Consider the following 21,189-nt stretch of genomic DNA (forward strand, 5'->3'; position numbering starts at 1 on the left):
GGGAGACACAGAATCGGAAGCAGGCTCCAGGCTCTGAGCCATCAGCCCAGAGCCCAACTCGGGGCTCGAACTCACAGACCGCGAGATCGTGACCTGAGCTGAGTCGGACGCTTAACCGACTGAGCCACCCAGGCGCCCCTCTGGGTCGCAACTTCTTAGATACAAAATGAAGATACTAAGATCTCTGAAGTTGTTGCAAGGATTACTTGAATTCATATAAAGCATTTAAAGCAGTGTCTGGAATCTGGAAAGCTCTATATAATATTAGCTGTTGTTTTTGTTTGTTTTTGATGTTGCTTTTAGGAAAAAAATGCTTTCCTTGCCACTAAGAGTTGTAAAATTCTTTCTTGACAAATATTCTACTTCATCTTGACAGATTCAAGTGGCTCATTCAGTGAGATGTTTTTATTTCATTCGGTGTATAATTTATTGATTGTTAAGATTTGTGATTAATTTGTAGTCAGATTCTTGGAGTTTCTCTGTTTCGCGTGTGTTTTAATAGATGACATTGAAAAAACAGTCTAAATAAAGATGTCTTCAGTATTTTTCTTTGCTTTCAAGAGTCAAATGACTCAGTGTTTTCCTTAGGCTAGAATATTTTAAAACTTGTATTTAATTTTGAGGAAGTGATTTTATTTATGTGTAAATATAGGAAAAGGCAGACGTAACAACTGGTGAGTAAGTACCTCCAGGTGTATGTAGCAGCCTGTACCCCCCTCAAAAATGTGCATGCTGCCATCTGCTGGAAAGAGCTTTTGTACGTTGAAACAGTTTTGAAAAAAAAAAAAAAAAAAAATTAAGTGTCAAATGGTTTTTCCCAAAATTTTATTATATATATAATTTAAATCACATCTTTCATTCAATTGAGATTTCTAGAAAAAGAGTCTTGAGTCTCTTTTAGTGAAAACTAAGAAGGAGGCCGTTGTATTTCTTGTTCTTTTCACGTAGATTATGAAAATACATCCATAAATCTTCAAAATCTTTTTCAAGGATAGATGGAAGGGTGCCAAAGTTTTTCATGTTTTACTGAGAGCAGTTGTGTGCCATTTTGCTCGATTTGGACAACAGCTCTTTGAAACAGGCACAGCAAATCCAATTATAATTTGCCAGTGAGAAAACAGGCTCAGAGAGCCTGAGGTCACTCAGTTTATCAGTGGCTTAGCTGGGACGGAATCCAGGTCTTTGAATATCTTATCCTTTGTTGCTGATTATTTTTTCAACTCTTATCCTATAGGTCTCTGAGTATAAAAACATTGCATCCTGTTATTAATAAGGCCTAGCAAGATGGAAAGCAGCCAAATTATTAAATACATTTTAAAGTAAATAATGTATAGGGAGCAACTTTTTTAAACTTTGAAAATCAAGATAATAAATGATATCCAATGCTTTGCGTAACACAGATACCTAATGTGTGTTAGTTTGCCATATTGAAAGAATACTCTCTGCTCTGTATACATATTATTGCCTTCTATTTGGTGATTTCTACCCATAATAATTTATGTATGTCCCGTGATAGCTTCACAAATATGTGCTAACCTAGAAGATTCCATGATCAATTTTGGTCTCTACCGGAGTACCCTGCTGTCTAATTAGCCTGGCGTAATAGTGACTTTTGTTAAATAATACTTTTCATTTGGTGAATGGTTAACTCTGACTTTTAAAAAGTGTCCTTTTACTCTAACATTTTATAATATAATATTACCATTGATAACCTAAATTTTGTCCATGATACTTTCTTGGTATTGTACTGATCTTAAAATTTCCCAAGTATGGATGAATTTACTAATTTAGGATGATTATAGGTACATTATACTAACTGAACTATCATATGCTATTTGTCATTATCGCCACCTTTCCTTCATTTATGATCTCTGATGTGTTTCCTACATTTTATAGTTGTTGCTGATGCTGTGCAAGTGGCTGTGTCTCCCTCCTTCCATCATCTTTGCCCTGGAATTTTTTTTTTTTTTACCTAACTACTTTTCTTTAGTTTAAAATTTTATTGTTCTCCTATTTTGTGTATTTACTAGCATTGCTTTCAGTCTTTTTTTTTTCCTTTCTTTTTACATCAAATGCATTTATATTTCAATTACATTAAGCTGAGTACATGTGAGTGAAGTCATGTTGCTAATTCAGAACAGCTGCCTTAGGAAAAGTCTCTTGGAATGTCCATGAGTCTCTGGATGAATGTATTAGTGAGCGATATGCCTGGCTTCAGCCTTTTTACTTACATTGGCATTATAATGTTAGGAATTTTTTTTTTTTTAACTTTTAATTTATTATTTATTTTGGAGGAAGACAGAGAGAATGCCAGCAGGGGAGGGGCAGAGAGAGAGGAGGAGAATCTCAAGCAGGCTCCACGCTGTCAGCACAGAGCCTAGTATGGGGCTCAAACTCACAAAACTGTGAGATCATGACCTTAACCGAAATCAAGAATTGGACGTTTAACTGACTGAGCCACCCAGGCACCTCAGATGTTAGGAATTTCTTATCAGATAATTAATCCAGAAGAGGAAAGGGATTCAGTCTTCAATTAGGCAGGTATGGAAGAAGAGATTGTGCCCGTGACCAAATGGTCACAAGAAATCACAGCTTTTTTGTCCAGCATTTAGTTTTTCCTTATATTGAACTGGAATCTGTCCTTCTCATAGTTTGAACTTAAGGTTTTTATTTTCTGTAGATACACAGAATAAATTGAAGCCTTTTTTCATATGGCAGCTATTAAGTCTTCTTTCTAAGTTTTTCTTTTCTGTTTCCCATATTCTTCTGTTCCTTAATGTCCCTCTCTCCGTACCTCTCAAATTTTTTGAGCAATATGTTTGCATGAGTTAAATCTTTTAATTCTTGCACTAGCCCAGTGTGGTAGTATTCTTATTATGCCCATTTTATTGAGACTCAAAAAGATAGAGACCACACCACAATGAGGGGCTGAACCAAGATATCAGCCGAGACCATTAGTGTTTGGTGTTCTGCTTTTGGCCATTACATCTTCCATTCTTTATGTGACACATTTTCTAGGTTTCTTGCTTTTTATTCTTCTCTAGATATACTCATGTTTGTCAACATCTCTTTTACAAGATATCATAGATAAAATGTACTCAATACTTTAGGTACACCCTGGCCTCCAGAGGGGATAGCTTGCCCCTGGGTTACCTGCCTGCACACCTGTGCCCGGCAAGAGAACTTTTTTTTTTTTTACCTTGGCTTATCTTGAACAGGGATTAAATTGGGTCTTAGCATTCTATGTGTGTATATGCATTTGTAAAATGTATGTGTGTATATGTCAATGCATTTTTCTGTGTGAGAGGATTCTACATCTTTTCTTGTCAAACTGTACTTTGCCTTCTTTAGCATATACTAGTTTCTGTAGGTTTTTTTTTTTTGTACCTCCATCTTAGCTGTCTTCTTTTTCATTCCATCTGAATTTAGTAAGTATGCCTTTAGTCTATATTTAAGGCCTTCATTTTTTTAAGGTGTTCTGGCAAATACCATTAGATTCTTGAAATATTTCAGTTGAGATATCTTAGTCTGTTTCTTGGTCAGTGTGGTAATTTGCAATTTTATGATTCATGAATTTTGTGGGATTGTTTTTAGAACACTCTATCATTCTTGAGTTGTATTTCTTTTTAAAGCCCCTTTCTATGAGATTATGGTTATCTTTTCTCTGTGGGTTTTCAATTTGCTGTGCTTACTGTCCAAGTCTTCTGGATTTCAAGTCAAATTGCAGTTAGTTTTCCACCCCTCTTTTAGTTATTGTGACAAATGTTGGGTCCCTATCCATGGGAACAGCTAACAATTTTTCTAATCTAATCAGATAACTCCACCTCTCCCATTCCTGCTAACATTTGCCAACTTAATAAGCAATCTTTTTTTTCACACTTATTTTGCACTGTCTTAATCAGAAGACACAATGATGGTTCACCTTAGATTCATATCTGCCGACAGTTGACTGTGGCTTTTGCATATCAATTAATCTCTACTGTCTTCACCTTCCTCATCTGTATAAATGTGTGTTGGACTGTGATTTTGAGGTTGCTGAGATTATGATTTTAAAGCATGCCAAATCACTTTTAGAAATGTCAGCCCAACTTTAGAAATTAAATAAAAAGGAATGACCCGACTTTGCTTTTCTGAGCTATACCCAAGGGTGATATTCATCTAATATACACTGATACAGGACCTTGGTAATTCAAATATCGAAGGACTTCTCACACTGTAGAACTTCTAAATCACCGTTGTCTCAGCTGCACACTTCAGGCTACCCACTCACTGGCCTGCAGATAAACCACCACAGCTCCTGCTCACCAGCTCCGTCTCCATGAGCTCTCCCAACCAGATTAGGACCCGTGGTGGTGACATGAGGACCCAGACAAATGCCTGCTGTCTGATTCTCTCTACATGGCTGTGACTCCACACAGCTAGTAGACTCTTGCCAGAGTCACCACCCACATGTGGTTGCTTTTGATGAATTGCAGGTTATAGCACATTGGACTCTTTCTAACACAACAATAGTTTAATGAAGCCCTTTGAAGGCATAGTCTCCACGTTCATGGTACTGTGGGGTTTACAAAATCAGTAATTCACATATCGGAGAATTGTTCCAAAGCTAAAGGTAAGTAATTTCAGGGTTCAGCTTAAACCAAATTAAAAAAAAAAGTGACTTGATTCTAGTACTTGTGATTATATGGCTGGTCCCTGAAATGCTGTGCCTCTCATAATCATTGATGTGTTACCTTTCTTTTAGCAATCATCTGCTTTGTTTCTAGGTGAATGAAATTTACCATGATGAGTCCCTTGGAGTACATATGAATGTGGTCCTGGTGCGCATGATAATGCTGGGTTATGCAAAGGTAAAATGCCCTAAAATATGTAAACTGTGAATGTTAAGGACTGGGTTAGCAAACAGAAGCTTAAATTTTTGAAGCTATAGCTAACATGTGGCACTGATGTCTCACATAGACTGAGGAAGAGAAACTACCACAATGAGTACACATCTCCCATTATCTGCTCCCTGAGCAGTTAATGATTTTTGTGCTGATGCCATTTGCTTTGTTCATGTGACTAATGGATTCAGATACTTTGACTTTAGGCATGGCTGTATGAGTGAAAAAAATGGATACATTGTCAGAAAAGAGAATTTCTTTAGTCTACTATTATCATCAAATTTGTGATTCACTTATTCATTCAAAACATCTATACTGAGTGCCTACTATGTGTCAGATGCTTGTTTCTAGGTGCCTTGAATATATCAGTGAAGAAAAATAGCAAAGATCCTTGCCCTTTCATGATTTGTTAAAAACAATTATTTTATATGTATATTTTCCACTTAGGAAAGTGAAGTATACAGTGGATATGCATTTAGAAGAACTTTAATCCTTTTGCAAACAAAAAATTAGGTCAAAGTATACACAGTAGGAATTTCTTGTAATGTAACTAACTTCAGCTGGCTTTAAAATGGCAGTAGATGTGCCTGTGCTTGGAAATAATGAAATGGATGACCATAGTTTCTCCCTCTGAGAAAGGGACTGACTTGGCACTTTTCTTGATGTTTTAAAATCACATTCCCACTCCCATACTTAATCCTCCTGATTGTGAAATACTAATGAAATTATGCATTTAGCAAACAGGAAAAATCCATGTGTTTGCATTTCATTATGTATTTAACACCCACTTATCATTTTCTGATGAGAGGGTGTCACTGATGTTTACTTTATTCCATAAACCTGACCTACTTTGTGTCACTAACACTGAATACAAGTCAACTCCAGCTGGAGATGTTAACAGCCTTCAATTGGTTGTTATAGGATTTACGTGGAGAAGTATGTGATCAGCATATAATAAACCAAGCTAACTTTATTCAGAATGTAAACATGGATAATAACATTTGCTGAAATGTAACAAAACTCTTAGCTTGTTGGCCAATTAAGGACTAATTTGGGTTCCAAATTCAATTTCTTAGTCCATCAGAACTACTCTGGAAAGTATGGATACTTGGTTCTTGAAGGATGGGCCCTTTTCCTTCTGAGCTTTTAACTCCTGATCATAATATGGTGGTAGCAATGTTCCAAGCAATGTCAGTCCATCTCTTGGAACTGCGAGATAAGAGTACATCCCTCTTCATTGCTGTGAGGTTAAGAAAAGTGTTGTTGCTTTTTTCAGTGTAAGGTTTATATAATTTGACCTCTTCCCAAAATGAAGGTTTAACCAGCTTTGCCAGCTCATTGAAGAACCTGTGTTCTTCACATATGTTGATCAGTTCTGGACCAATAAAAATAAAAATAAAAAAGTTAATGAAAGACTGTTTACTTTAACAGCTCTGGATAAAAGTCTTATGCCAGGATCTTTAACCCTTTTTTTGTTGTTGTTCTTAATATCTATAAAACTAAGAAATCTGAGCTGAATTAGGTAATAGACCACTAAAATTCTTACCCCAACGATTAATATTGAGTTGCCCCATGATAGCAAATGTCAGCATTACATGTTCCCATAAAAGTGTCATTCACCTTTCACACAGGTAACACTAATCATCTTTAAGATATCCTTCACGGGCATTTAGAATTCCCAAATAAAAGATATATACATAGGCACTAGATAATGTTATTGAACATCCTTAAATATTGCACTCCCAAATGTTGACTTCAGAGCAAGTTATGATAGGAAGACTTTGGGAAAGTTTTGTGCACTTCTTCAACACACTGTTTCCTCTTAGTCCATCAGCCTAATAGAAAGGGGAAACCCATCCAGAAGCTTGGAGAACGTGTGTCGCTGGGCTTGCCAACAACAAAAATCTGATCCCAACCACTCTGAACACCATGATCATGCAATTTTCTTAACCAGGCAAGACTTTGGACCTGCTGGAATGCAAGGTATTTCTATTAATATGCAGAAGAAAAACTTAAGGGCATGACTTTTCAAAAATAATCCTAAATCAAAGAATCCGTTCAAATGTTCCAATCCCTACCATCACTTTCCATCATGCATCAGCCAAGCATACACTTTCTTTCTATTGCTTCCAGTGACTTCTGTGGAATTCACAATGTTAAATGCCACTTAAATGCTATAATAAATTATACTTGCCTTTAAAATAATGATTATGCATTCGGGATATGGAGGGGATGCTGTAAAATGCAGTGTGATTTCCACTAACTCTTTGGAAAGGGAAAGGAGATACCATGAGAAATGATTGCTGCCAAGGAACTTTCTTCCAAAGTCAGCTTACATTTATCTAATAAATTCTGATGTAGACTTTGGAAAAAAAGTAGACTGATGAGTTTCTTTTCAACGTTGATGGAATTTCTGGCTCCCTTCATCAGTACCATCATGGGAAGGACCATTCACTAAAACAGAAAGACAGGGCTTTGTTGGTGGGAGGAACAGAGTGGTAACTCCAGGCAGTTCCTTCCCTTAGGAAAGGAGAAAACGCAGACCCAATGAATCTTTTTAGAGACCGTTACCTGTGTGTGGCTTTCCCAAGAGAACGTGGCACAACACTAGCAGTGAAATAATACTGCCTCTGTTTCCTGAAAAGCCTTTTTTTTTTTTTCTAGGCAAAGGTCCAGTAGTAGTGTTTAATGGGTTTTCTCATAAAATGAAAATAAAAGTAATTGTTATTCTCTACAGGATATGCTCCAGTCACCGGCATGTGTCATCCAGTGAGAAGTTGTACCCTGAATCATGAGGATGGTTTTTCATCTGCTTTTGTAGTAGCCCATGAGACTGGCCATGTGTAAGTCACTGTTGACAGCTATAAAGCAAAAAAAAAAAAAAAAAGTCTTTTCTTTCCTGCTTCTCTCAGTATTGTTCACACTTTGGGCCGAGTACATGCCAGCCTGCAACTCTCATTCCTTGCCAAGTGTGAGGAGCTCAAAACAGGGAAGAGGTCATGTACTGAAATGAAGTAAGTGGCTCTGGCTTGCAGAGATACCCCTGTGCTTTACATAGCTATAGAATAAGAGAGACATTTCTGTCAGATGGTTCTCTGTTTTGCAGTTTCTTTGACTTTTCCACAAAACCCACGTTAATTTCTAGAATGTGTATTTCCCTCAAATGATTTTCAAGAGTGAAATCAAGCAAAACCAATGGCCCCTCTGATTCTTACCAGGGAGGTCTCCCTTTTGTTCTAGGCTGGGAATGGAGCACGACGGCCAAGGCAACAGGTGTGGTGATGAGACTGCTATGGGGAGTGTCATGGCCCCCTTGGTGCAAGCAGCATTTCATCGTTACCACTGGTCCCGGTGCAGTGGCCAAGAACTGAAGAGATACATCCAGTATGTCCCCTTCTGCATGTCGTGAGAGAGCATTTACGTCACAGCATAACACAGACATGAAGCTGACTTTTAGGACCTTGATCATAACCAAACTCCCAGTGAATGAAAGCTGTTGCTCATAATAAACATTTTCTTATGACTCAGAGCTTTTGACACAATGATGCCATAATGTAATCACAATATTTTAAACCATAAGCATAGAATTTAAGTGAATTTTTAACTGTGGTTTCCGTTTAGTAAATTTCTTATAGCATCTTTGACTTACGGTGAAACTTGAGTTGAGGACAGGGAGAGGATGGCCATGTGAGGCCTGCATAATGTGTCACTATGATGCTGATATAGCATCAGTGCCAGGATCTGCACCACCACACCATGTGGGGACTCAGCTGGAGACATGCATAAGGCTGTCAAAATTCTACTGTCTTCCTGAGTCATGCCTGGCTTATTATTTCTGGGATGAATAAGGATGATGGGTCTTTTTCTAAATGGAACTTAAACCCAAAACCTTAAAACGTATGCCTTTGTGATCTTGCTATATGATGTGATGGAATTCTAGAGTATGTAACCTAAGAATACTTTTTCATTAGGATGTGATAAAAAAAAAATGAACGCTTTACTACTTGAAATATTTTCCTTTCTACAGTTCCTATGACTGTCTCCTTGATGACCCTTTTGAACATGATTGGCCCAAACTCCCAGAACTTCCTGGAATCAATTACTCTATGGATGAACAATGTCGTTTTGACTTTGGGGTTGGTTATAAAATGTGCACTGCGGTATGTTACTCAAAGTCCATTGAGATTTTGCATCTTGAAATCTATTTGCGTGGCTCCTGTTTGGTGAGCTTCACAGACTCACTGGTGCAAGTATAAGGTTATCTATCAATGATTGTGTGTTTGCTGTGTCACTACGTGCTGAAGCTAAGTACTATATTATTTAATCCTTGTGAATTATTATTTAATCCTTGCGACAGACTAGATGGGAGCCTGGGAACTGGCAACCAGTTTTATTTTACAGATGAAAAAGCCAAGACTTGAGAGAGATTAAACAATTTGCTTAAATCACACATCTGGTCAATAGGGGAGCCAGACATTGAAACTAAGATTGTCAGGCCATGAAACTTTATGCTCTATTTCTCCCTTGGTTTTTGTGACCTTCAGAAATGACTTCTAAGCCTTTGATAGGTTGCTTTTCATTAGTTTGTTGGCCAGAATTTCATACCGCTCTGACCAGATGGAAGAGTTGTGCCCGTGTATTCTCTCTCACATGACAGTCCTGTGGTATAGTATGAAGGTCAGGAGCAATAGTGTGAAGGTAACGAGCGTGTGTTTCATACTCAGACGAGGTGGGTTGTCAGAATCTGGATCTCACTAGATATATAACTTTGAGAACTTTAGTCATTCTCTCTGACTTAGTTTCCTCAGGTGTAAAATGTGGATAACGATAGTATTTATCTCGTGGAATTTGGCACCAGGATTAAATTTGATAGTATAATTAAAGTCCTTAGCACAATGCAGGCACATAGTAAATGGAGTTCAGTAAAGCCAGTGTTCCATGTAGCTATGCAGATTAGAGGTATGTTTCACTAAATTTCTATAATGCGTTTTAGTAGTTTAGTAAAAAAAGGAGGGAGAGGGGAGAAAGGAAGGGCTTTTTATATGTTGGAGCAAGCTTTATGTGTTAGAGAAAGAAAAATAAATATTTCATGGCACTGAAAAGAAGTTGATCTTCTGTTTGAAATCTTCCATATGGAGATATCTACAGCCATTTGGTGTGTCTGTAAGGTGCACATTGTCAGCCCCTTACTACTTACATTAATGCTTTAGATCTGAGAATTCTAAAGTTTGGCTCAATATTATGGAAAAGTACAATTTCTGCATTTAAGTAATAGGAATTAGAACAACAACAACAACAAGAACCCAGGTCCAAAATGAGTGCTAATTTAAAAACAACAACATGGGGCGCCTGGGTGGCGCAGTCGGTTAAGCGTCCGACTTCAGCCAGGTCACGATCTCGCGATCCGTGAGTTCGAGCCCCGCGTCAGGCTCTGGGCTGATGGCTCAGAGCCTGGAGCCTGTTTCCGGTTCTGTGTCTCCCTCTCTCTCTGCCCCTCCCCCATTCATGCTCTGTCTCTCTCTGTCCCAAAAATAAATAAACGTTGAAAAAAAAAATTTTTTAAAACAACAACAAAAAAAGACTATGACCATAAGGCTATGTGTGGGTAATTAGTGGTATAAGCAATGAATATATAGATAAACTGTGTTTTGATTTTTTTTTTTTTAATCTAGAGAATGGTAAGGTGTTTCCAGTTACAAAGAGATCAGATAAGTAAAGAGCACAGACAAATATTTGGATATTGTAATGTCGTGTTTTAGGAAGATAAAAAAAAAAAACATTCTCAGGAATAAGAATACTAATATGCTGGTCTGACTGTTACTTTCTCACTTATAACCATAACTACAGCCTTACCTTGTAACTCATATTCTCAGCCATGGATTGTTTTCAGGATTAAATATGTGGAAAGTACGTTATAAACTATATGAATATATTGTGGTATTTTGTAACACTCAGAAAACTTGATCTCACATAGCAAGCCTTACAAATATTTTCTGCTTTGAGCCAGATCATTATGATGGGTATTTTTATTGTTTATACCTGACTAGTTCATACTTACAGGGCTAAGGAGAGCTATAAAATGATCATAATAAGTTTTTGTATTTAAAGTGGTCATAATGTTTACAAATTCTTTAAAGTTCCAGTGTTGTCTATTTGAAAACCATAAAAAAAATAGTATGCAGAAATGTTAAAGTGAACCAGAGAATCCCAGACAAATCATTGCTTATCATTAATATTTTAGAATAGCAGAATGAAAGTATTCTTTCCTTGGAATTCTTAGGCAGTACTTTTTTCTTAACATGCCACAACTATGACTATTAATTTGAAATGAAAATATCCAAGAAACATGAAGAAACTGTATAGAAGATATGGTTGGACATACATTGGTATGACATGCCATCTGCCGGTCACTGAGATCTTGATTCTCTCTCTTCCAGTTCCGAACATTTGACCCATGTAAACAGCTGTGGTGTAGCCATCCTGATAATCCCTACTTTTGTAAGACAAAAAAAGGACCCCCACTTGATGGGACTGAATGTGCTGCTGGAAAAGTGAGTGTATCTATTTATGCAATAAAGATTTAAGATACGTTTCACAATAATCAACTTTAGAAACCTAGAAAATTATGACCATGGCTGTAGTCCTTTGTGTGCAAGACATGGTGTATGGGGTTTCATTATGATCATGTACAAACATTGTTTCCTAGGGCTGTTATAACAAATTACCCCAAACTTGGGTGCTAAAAACAACAGAAATGTTATTTTCTAATAGTTCTAGAAGCCAGAAGTCCAAAATCTATTTCATTGGGCAAAAATCAATGTGTGGACAGGACCGTACTCTCTCCAGAGGCTCTAGGGGAGGATCTGTTCTCACATCTTCCCGCTTCTGGTGGCCGCCTGCATTCCTTGACTTGTGGCTGCACCATTTCAATCTCTGCTTCCATGGCCACATCATCTCCTTCTCTTCTGTGTGCAAATTTCCCTCTGCCCCTGTCTTATAAGGGTGCATGTACTGTGCTAGCATTTAGGGCCCACCTGGATAATCCAGGATAATCTCTCCATCTCAGAATCCTTAACCAAATCACATCTGCAAAGACCATTTACCAAATAAGGTAACATTTACGAATTTCAAGGAATAGAATCAGACATCTTTGAGACTGCTGTTCAGCCACTGCTGATAGAATAGGAAACAGCAGCTCAGCAGAATATCTGTGCCCCTGCTAATGGGATTTGATTTACTTGCTGGCGTCTCACTCCTTGTGAAAGTTGTCCAGAAATAAAGTCATGTGAATTTATACAGAAGATTTGGCCTTGTTCCTTGGGGAAAGATGCCCAGAGGTTTTAAATCTCACATTGTGTAGTCAAGATCGAATGCTCAGAAACTGGCCAGGGGCCAAGCTATGCTACTCATAAGGGGAAAGATCACCAAACCCAAAACAAAGGCATGTTAAGAACTCAAACTGAAGAGCCTTGACTAGTTTGGAAATAAGATATTGTAGACAGGACCAAAAGCTGGCAAGGAAGATTTACATAGCTTTCAGTTCTTTTAAAGCCCTTTAAGCTGTAGTCCAAATATGTATGAACTATATTTGCTATGAGAATTACAATAATAATAATAGTAATAATAATATCTGCCATTATTGGTGTTTAACCTTTGTTAGGTACCATGCTAAACACATTATGTTTGGAAAAATTCAGTGTTACAGACTTTTGACTAAAAAAACAAGAGCAATAATGAATTAATTCATTTTTGCTTTATGAAAAATATATCCCGTACATCAACTCTGAACATCCAACTTCTCTAAATATATTTGTGTTCTATTTAAACTTAACCAAATTTGAGTTTTAAGAGACATTTTCATTGTATATAGGATAAAGAAGCAAGTCAAAATGTTGAAAGGGAAAAGAATACTGGTTGAACACCTGCTATGTGCTGGGTACTATAAGCGAGGTACCTCTATAGTATCAAGGTTCAGTGGTTCCCACTTAATTATTTCTTGGTCAGATGTTCTTATCCTCCTCATGATCCTTTCTGGGCCGCGATAGTCCTCATCTAAAACGTAAAGATAAAATAAATGACCTATCTCTCAGAATCATTGTGAATGAAAATTTTGAAACATCTTTAAGTGTTTTGAATACTATATATGCTTTAGATATGTTATGTTATTTAATTCCAAAGTTAAGGCATATATTTTTCTGTTATTATTGTAAAGGGGTGCATATGACCCTTAAAAAGCCTAAAATTACAGCTAACGAAGGATGGAGGGTAGAATAGTACCCACTATGGCAAGTTGGGTCCTCAGATCATTCTTACTGGTTATGTTTGATGCTCATTGTAAAGGTATCATTTAAAAACTTGTCTGAGTAAATGTTATTTTTTTCATTTTATACTTAAAAATGCAAGCCTAAAGTATCCTGTATAGGGCACCTTATTGATATAATTGCACTGGGTTCATTTTTAAATGCATTTTTACCTGGTGGGCGGGGGAAGAAGTGAAGGCCTTTAACTGGTGGCCCTTGTATAACAACTTCACCTTTAGCATATGCGTGATTTTCATAATTGCCTTTTGTCATTTTCCCAAGTGGTGCTATAAGGGTCATTGCATGTGGAAGAATGCCAATCAACAAAAACAAGATGGCAATTGGGGATCATGGACCAAATTTGGTTCCTGTTCCCGGACGTGTGGAACTGGGGTCCGTTTCAGAACACGCCAGTGTAACAATCCCACGTGAGTATAACTGCTGTAATTTCGAGTTGTTTTTGGCTAGACCAGAAAATGCTTCCATATTGTGTTGTTAATATTTTCTTTCATGAAATACATGTGAAGTACACAACATGAAAACCAAGGGTTTAAGTGTCTGTTTTGGGCAAATCTCCATTCATCAATCTTGTGAAGAGTAGTCAATAGTGAAGATGAAAGGCTGGAGTGAAGATTAGAGGTTTTTGAAGCAGTTGCTCTTTAGAAATCTTCAGGAGCGAGGCAGAGAGACCCTGGGCACTGAGGCTGTCCGCAGGAAGCATGTCAGCGTGGGGAGTAGTTCCAGACAGGGGCTCCCACACTCTGGGGTTAGGAGAGCAACACATCTGAACAGGGCAACAGAAAGACCTTGAAGGAACACCAAGGAACTGTTGGGGAAACAGCTATCCATTCGCTCCCTCAAACTAAGTATATTGGATCCTTCCTTCCTGCATGCTCAGCAGATCCTTAGGACATTCTTTCTGGTCTAGGGTTTACCATTTTATAAAGATCAAATGTGGCATACCTGTCTTCACAGAAGGGATGTCAGAAGTATTAGTGGAAGTCACCAAAACAATAAAAATTGTAAGAACAGCTAAGGTTCACCGCGAGCCATGCTTCTTTCTAAATATATTAAATATGTGGACTTATTCAGTCCTCTCCATTTTCCCCTAAGAAAGATGGGATTATTTTTTGCATTTGCCATATGAGAAAATGAAGGCCTACAGCTGTGATCAGATTTCTTTGGGTTATATCTATGTGTTTTATGCATGGCAGAAAATCTATTTCCCTCAGACCATAGATACATATGTTTTTATATTTCTTTATATACTTTCACCATACACATACATCCAAAACAGACTGTTCGAAAAGCTGATTTAAGTCAAGTTTTTGGTCCCCATCTTCCCTCCCTGTACCTGACATACACATGTACTGGGAGAGGATGGCGTTTTCAGAAAGGGACTGAAATCAGGAAGTAGGAGTTCATTCACTTTGTGCCTACAGCTCCAAAACTCTGGCCTCCTGCCTTCAGGCACTGAGTCTGCGAGCTTCCACTGCTGGAGCAGAGCCAAAGGGCATTTTCCAGTGCTGTCTTTTTTCTGTAGACCCATCAATGGCGGTCAGGACTGTCCTGGTGTTAACTTCGAGTACCAGCTTTGTAATACAGAAGAGTGCCAGAAGCACTTCGAGGACTTCAGAGGACAGCAGTGCCAACAGCGGAACTCCCACTTTGAATACCACAACACCAAGCACCACTGGCTGCCCTATGAACATCCTGACTGTGAGTGGAGTGGACCTTCTCTCTCTTTCCCACTGTGTGGATGGGAACTTCAGAGGTTAAGCCTTGTCCACACCAATCCCTTGGACTCCTGGCACCTGGTTGGTAACTTAGAAAACTTGGTGTTTATAGGGGTAAGCCCTGCTGGGTTTTGAAGAGGAAGGCTTTCTTTAGAGAGGTGAGAATTGCGAGCTAGTTCCTGGCCAAGAGCATTCCCACCATGGCTACTGAAGAGACCAGTGGAAAGCAACCCCTAGGAGACATGTTGAGTTTCCTCCTTTGACTGAAGTGCCTCTACGAGGAAATGCTCTGGACTAGTGTGATCTTTCCTTGCTGAATAACTAGAAAAAGAATACAGTTCTTTTACAAGTGAGTGAGCACCAAGAAATAGATCATTACTTAAGAGCAAAAGCCAATTTATAACCTTTTACTTTTGTACTGTATACTAGTTATGAGAAAATGAACTTAGAAACTCCCTTTCATGGTATCTGGGTGGCTCAGTCAGTTAAATGTCTGGCTCTTGATGTCGACTCAGGTCATGATCTCACCGTGGTGGGATCGAGCCCCTCATTGGGCTCTGCACCGATAGCGTGAAGCCTGCTTGGGACTCTCTCTCTCCCTCTCTCTCTCTGCCCCTCCCCACTTCTGTTCTCTCTCTCTTTCTCTCTCAAAATAAATATATAAACTTAAAAAAATTTTTTTTAATTTCCTTTTAATTGTTTACTTCTTACCATGAATTTTTGGTTAAATAATGTTCAAATGGGAACGAACATCTTGCCGTACTTCATATTTGGATGGATAAAAGAAAAATAGTTACATGATAACCATGTGATATAATACACTGCCAAGTTCAGTTTATAAGCTGTTTTATGGGAAAGATGCATCCACATAGGAATTCAGAGTTGCAATGCATTAAGAAGATGCATTCTTTTTTATTTCGATGAAATGAGTCACATAAATTATATTAAAATTAATGAGATCCTATAGGAGATGTTGACCATACTAGGGCATTGGGTCAGACAGAAGAGAAACCCTTTTAGTTCTCAAAGTGTCACTAAAAGTAAATTGCCTCCCTCTGAATTAAAGTTTGTTGAAGAGCTGTGGTAAAATCCAGGGTTGTTGGTACAACCCGGTTTGCCTGGGACACTCCCAGTTGTTGCTGTGTAACTATTATTTCAACCACTGTTCACTCTCAAAAGTTTCACAGTTTAGGGGCACCTGGGTGGTTCAGCCAGTTGAGCATCAGACTCTTGATTTCAGCTCAGGTCACGATCTCACAGTTCGTGAGATCAATCCCTGCATTCGGCTCTGAGCTGACAGTGCAAAGCCCGCCTGGGATTCCCTCTCTCCCTCTCTCTTTGCACCTCCCCCACCCATGCACGTGCACACCCTCTCCCTCTCTCAAAGTGAATAAAATAAACTTAAACAAGTTTCACAGTTTAGATTCGTTGTATGCCAAATATGCATCCTTTTCTGCTACTCTTTATTTATGTATACAATATTTTGTTTTCAGGAAACCATGGTGGAACTTCATATTTTAAAAATAAAGTAACTGTAGTGTTCAAATATGTCGTTTTATATAAATAGCTGATTTAATCTTCCATCTTACGTAGCCAAGAAAAGATGCCACCTTTACTGTCAATCCAGAGAGACTGGAGATGTCGTGTACATGAAGCAGCTGGTTCACGATGGAACACACTGTTCTTACAAAGACCCATACAGCATATGTGTTCGAGGAGAGTGTGTGGTGAGTTACAGTTGCTTCCCCGGAAGCTTCATATGTTTTCGTGAAATTCTACTTTTATGGTCCTTCATCTGCATGTTTTCAAAAGGTTTTAACCCTTTCTTATCTGTAAAATCACATTAAAATGAGACTCTAGGACTAGTTGAGGAGGCCTAAACTACATGTGGGAGAAATTTCACTTTTCAAACCAAAATTTGGCCATTGGCAGCATCAAGATTTAAACGTATTTTTCCTAATTTCCAGCCGGATGCCTTTTCTAAGTTATTCTGATGTATCTAGGTTGGGAATACAGCAACTTGGGAATGAACGATGCTTTTGCTTTGAGTATTTCACTGGTAGGCATGTACTTTTATGATACAGAGCCTTTTTCAAAAATACAATGCTAAGTGTATTTTATCTTTTGTTTAAAAAATAATGGAAATTCTTTCTCTCCCTTTTCAATTGATTCTAAGTTTAAACACTGAATTCCACATCGGAACAAAGTGGTGAAGATGTAAAAATGGTTTTTGCTCTATTTGGACTCTTAAAAAAAAAATGCACTTGACTTTTTTGTTCATGTGCACAAGTTGAATTGATATGAAATCATCCTTCTTAACATGTTACTCCTGTCTGTCTCTTTTTCACTTCAGTTATGCTGATATATTTATGAATCTCAAGTATGCAGATGCTTTACATTTGAAATAAAATTTCCCGGGGCGCCTGGGTGGCGCAGTCGGTTGAGCGTCCGACTTCAGCCAGGTCATGATCTCGCGGTCCGTGAGTTCGAGCCCCGCGTCGGGCTCTGGGCTGCTGGCTCAGAGCCTGGAGCCTGTTTCCGATTCTGTGTCTCCCTCTCTCTCTGCCCCTCCCCCGTTCATGCTCTGTCTCTCTCTGTCCCAAAAATAAATAAATGTTGAAAAAAAAAAAAAAAAAAAAAGAAATAAAATTTCCCCCAAAAGTAGAATCTGAGTTTTATCCATCTCTCACTTCTCACATTATCTGGTACATCAAACGTGTGGTCATCATTTTCTCTGCCCATTTTCCTTCCAAATTTATGAGCTCAGTGGCATATCGTATAACATAACCCTGCACTGAAGGATCCCGCTCCGGTTCAGAACCTTCAGTGGCTCCCTGTTCAATTCATGTGAAAAAGTAAACTCTGCCTGATATTCGAGGCCTTTCATGGCCTGTGCTTTGCAAATCATTCGCTCTTCTTCCCCTATCCTATAGCACTAACCTTCCATTGTTTTTTTTTGTTTGTTTGTTTTTTGTTTTTGTTTTTTGTTTTTGTTTTTTTTGTTTTTATTTCTTGAGAGAGAGAGAGAGAGAGAGAGACAGAGCATGAGCAAGGGAGGGGCAGAGCGAGAGGGATACAGAATCCGAAGCAGGCTCCAGGCTCTGAGCTGTCAGCACAGAGCCCGACGCAGGGCTCGAACTCACAAGTTATGAGGTCATGAGCTGAGCCGAAGTCGGACGCTCAACCAGCTGAGCCACCCAGGCACCCCTCATTGGTTTAAATATGGCTTAAATATTGCTCTTTGAACCCACTTTCCATGAGCAACTTCCATGACTCTATTTTAATCCCTCTGCATTCTTGAAATGCCTTCCATAGGGTCCTATAAAAATCTCCAGCACTTCATAAAGTTTTGTTTCGCATCCCTAAACAGCTTGTAAAGCTTATGCTAATGCACAGCTCACTGTTTTGCTATTCATCTTTCCAAATAGGAAAGCAACAAGGGGAATAAACGCCATCTTTACTTTTGGTCTGTTCAGCATCAGCTACCATATCTGTGCTTCGTAAATGTTTGATGGTCATGACTATGTATAATGGGGTAAATATTTCATTAGACTGGGGGAATTGATCCTAGAGTAGAATTTAACCTAGAGTACAAGTCATTTGACTTCATAGTAGTTCTTCGAAAGATTGAGGCATTAGAAATGAGAGCTGGAGTGAAGGCTTGGTGCAGACCACCTCACTGTGGAGTCCCAGTGAAACAAATGCTTCATCATTGTCTAGGATTCTCACCTTTAGTTGGCACATTAAAACTACCTGTGCTTAACATCTTCTCTTTCCAGAAAGTGGGCTGTGATAAAGAAATCGGTTCTAACAAGGTTGAGGATAAGTGTGGTGTCTGTGGAGGAGATAATTCTCATTGTCGAACCGTAAAGGGGACCTTTACCAGAACCCCCAGGAAACTTGGTAAGATGAGGTCTCTCATGAATTTACTATCCTTCTCTAGGATTTGTACTTTTTGAGATTTCTTTAAGGAATGTAGCATTTCCCTATAAATATAACAAAACATTCGCTGCTGGTTTAGTTTTATTCAGATTAAGTTTCAAGGAACTAAAAAAAAAAAAAAAAAAAGAAAAACAAACACTTGGGATTAAATTCATACTCCATAGCATCCATGATGAAAAATTGGCTACTAAGTTTAGATAACGAAGAAATAAAATCAATATCAAATATAGTAGTTAGCTAAAATATGTGTTTTGTTTTGTTTTATGTTTTTTATAAGACCTAATTGTTAGAATTGATTTTTTTTTTTGAGAGAGAGAGCATAAGTGGGGGAGAGGGGCAGAGGTAGACAGAGAGGGAGAGAGAGAAAATCTTAAGCAGGCTCCACTCTCAGCTTGGAGCCCAATGTGGGGCCCAATACAAGGCTCTACCCCATGAACCTGGGATCATGACTTGAGCTGAAATCATGAGTCGGACACTCAACTGACTGAGCCACCCAGGCACCCCTAGAATTGATGCTTATTTTGAATTTTTTTTCACATAAATTGTTGATCGGAAGTTAAAAAAACACGCACACAATTCTAAATACAACTTTAAAAATATTCATTAGTTTTGCTGCTTTTATTTTAAAGGTGAAAAAATATCCCATTTATAAATCTAGGAATCTAGAGTCCATATTTCACATAATTCTAAATGTTTTATATTACAAGGGTGCCTGGGTGGCTCAGTCAGTTAAGCATCTGACTTTGGCTTAGGTCATGATCTTGCAGTTTTTGAGTTTCGGGCTCTGTGCTGACAGCTCAAAACCTGGAGCCTGCTTCAGATTCTGTGTCTCCCTCTCTCTCTCTCTCTCTGCCCCTCCCAATCTCTCTCTCAAAAATAAATAAACTTTAATGTTTATTACAGAGTCAGTGAGCTGGGCTTAGGCATACAGTAAAATTTCAGTAGATGGAAAAAAAAAGCACAAATAATATGCAAAATTATGAGTGGTTTTATAATTATTCATTGGAATTTTCATAAAAGATCTGGATACAAACATTTATTACTGACCAACTTTTTAGTTGCTAATAAATATTATTCAGTTATTCAGTAAGCATTTATGGGAAAATGTTTCTGAGAATTCAGCATTTAAAGATAAATTGGATGTAGTGCTTCCTTGAGAAGCTTCTCTTACATCATCCCTCTACAGTTGGTAGAGTCTCTAACAGAATGATAAAAACAAAATAAAACAAAGCAAAAATAAAGATAAGAAATTTGGTTTACTCCGAGCACATTGTCATGGCAGTCATTTTCCCTTTTAGAAGTAAAGAAAGTATTAGAAAGGTAGTCTTCATCCAAATGGAATAATTCTCTTAGTTCTTTGTAGTCTCATTATACCTCAACTATGCAGCATAAGGCAAGTGCACACATATCAGTTATGATCTTTGATATATTTCGGGCGGGCAGAGTTAGGTGAACTGTATTCTAAAGTGACATCAGTAACATCATTACTGATGTTTTTGATATTCCTGTGTGGTATGACAATTTAATGGTTAAATGGTTAAAAAACAAATATTGCCATATCTGGCTGATTACATTATTTTAAGAAGGGAAACAGAATTAAAACTATAGCACTTATTGTGGTTTTGGTGGAATAACATGTAATTTTCTTCATCTTATTGTGAAGTAATTTTGCTTTCTCTATTGCAGTTACATTATTCTTTTTGGTGTAAAATCATTCATATTCTTTTATTTCCAGAGTGAACTAATGTAAAGAAAAAGTTTTTGCCATTAATCATCTATTCTGTATTATGTGTAGTAGGAGGCAGTGATATGTTTTTTTAGATACCTCAAAAATTATGCTAAACCTACCGCCTTCTGAACCAAGGTCAGAGGAGGTGAAGAAAAGATTTCATCAGTCATACTGATTCAAACTGTTCAAAGATAAACTAACATCCATTTCTTTGCACTAATGTTGTCATAGTCACTCAGTAGACTAATTAACGTTTTCCAACAGGGAAACATTTAAGCAAGAGGTGCCATACAGAATTCAAGTTGCTGGAAAATGAAATCTGCAAGTATTCAACTTCAAATCACCTTTATCATTTCTTATTCACATGTAGTCTTACTTTCATTGACTACTAACTGTTTATTGGCCTTAGCTAACTATTATAAATGCATTTTGACTTCAACACATAAAATTACTATATAGCTTCTAGTACGGTCAGTGAAACAGCAAGACGTTGAGTCAACGTGAAACCTTTACTAATTAAAAACATTCTATTTAAGGGAAGACAAGAGGCGCCTTCACTTTACCCAAAGGAGCTCGTAATATTTCTCTTGCTGAAACAA

General features: G+C 37.9%; 1 protein-coding gene across 2 annotated transcripts in view; it reads left to right on the top strand.

Annotated features, from left to right (window-relative positions):
• The window catches only part of ADAMTS3 (ADAM metallopeptidase with thrombospondin type 1 motif 3), a 263,903-nt gene that overhangs the window by 214,838 nt on the left and 27,876 nt on the right, over window positions 1-21,189 (top strand). For both annotated transcript variants that reach the window (XM_045473790.1, XM_045473791.1), the window contains exons 6-15: window positions 4,767-4,850; window positions 6,710-6,866; window positions 7,621-7,726; window positions 8,124-8,267; window positions 8,911-9,043; window positions 11,321-11,434; window positions 13,466-13,611; window positions 14,727-14,902; window positions 16,513-16,646; window positions 18,699-18,822. In XM_045473790.1, coding sequence (XP_045329746.1) covers window positions 4,767-4,850; window positions 6,710-6,866; window positions 7,621-7,726; window positions 8,124-8,267; window positions 8,911-9,043; window positions 11,321-11,434; window positions 13,466-13,611; window positions 14,727-14,902; window positions 16,513-16,646; window positions 18,699-18,822 — 1,318 coding nt within the window. The remainder of the gene's footprint in view (window positions 1-4,766; window positions 4,851-6,709; window positions 6,867-7,620; window positions 7,727-8,123; window positions 8,268-8,910; window positions 9,044-11,320; window positions 11,435-13,465; window positions 13,612-14,726; window positions 14,903-16,512; window positions 16,647-18,698; window positions 18,823-21,189) is intronic.

Source organism: Leopardus geoffroyi, chromosome B1, assembly GCF_018350155.1.
Source record: "Leopardus geoffroyi isolate Oge1 chromosome B1, O.geoffroyi_Oge1_pat1.0, whole genome shotgun sequence".
NCBI classification, from domain to species: Eukaryota; Metazoa; Chordata; class Mammalia; order Carnivora; family Felidae; genus Leopardus; species Leopardus geoffroyi.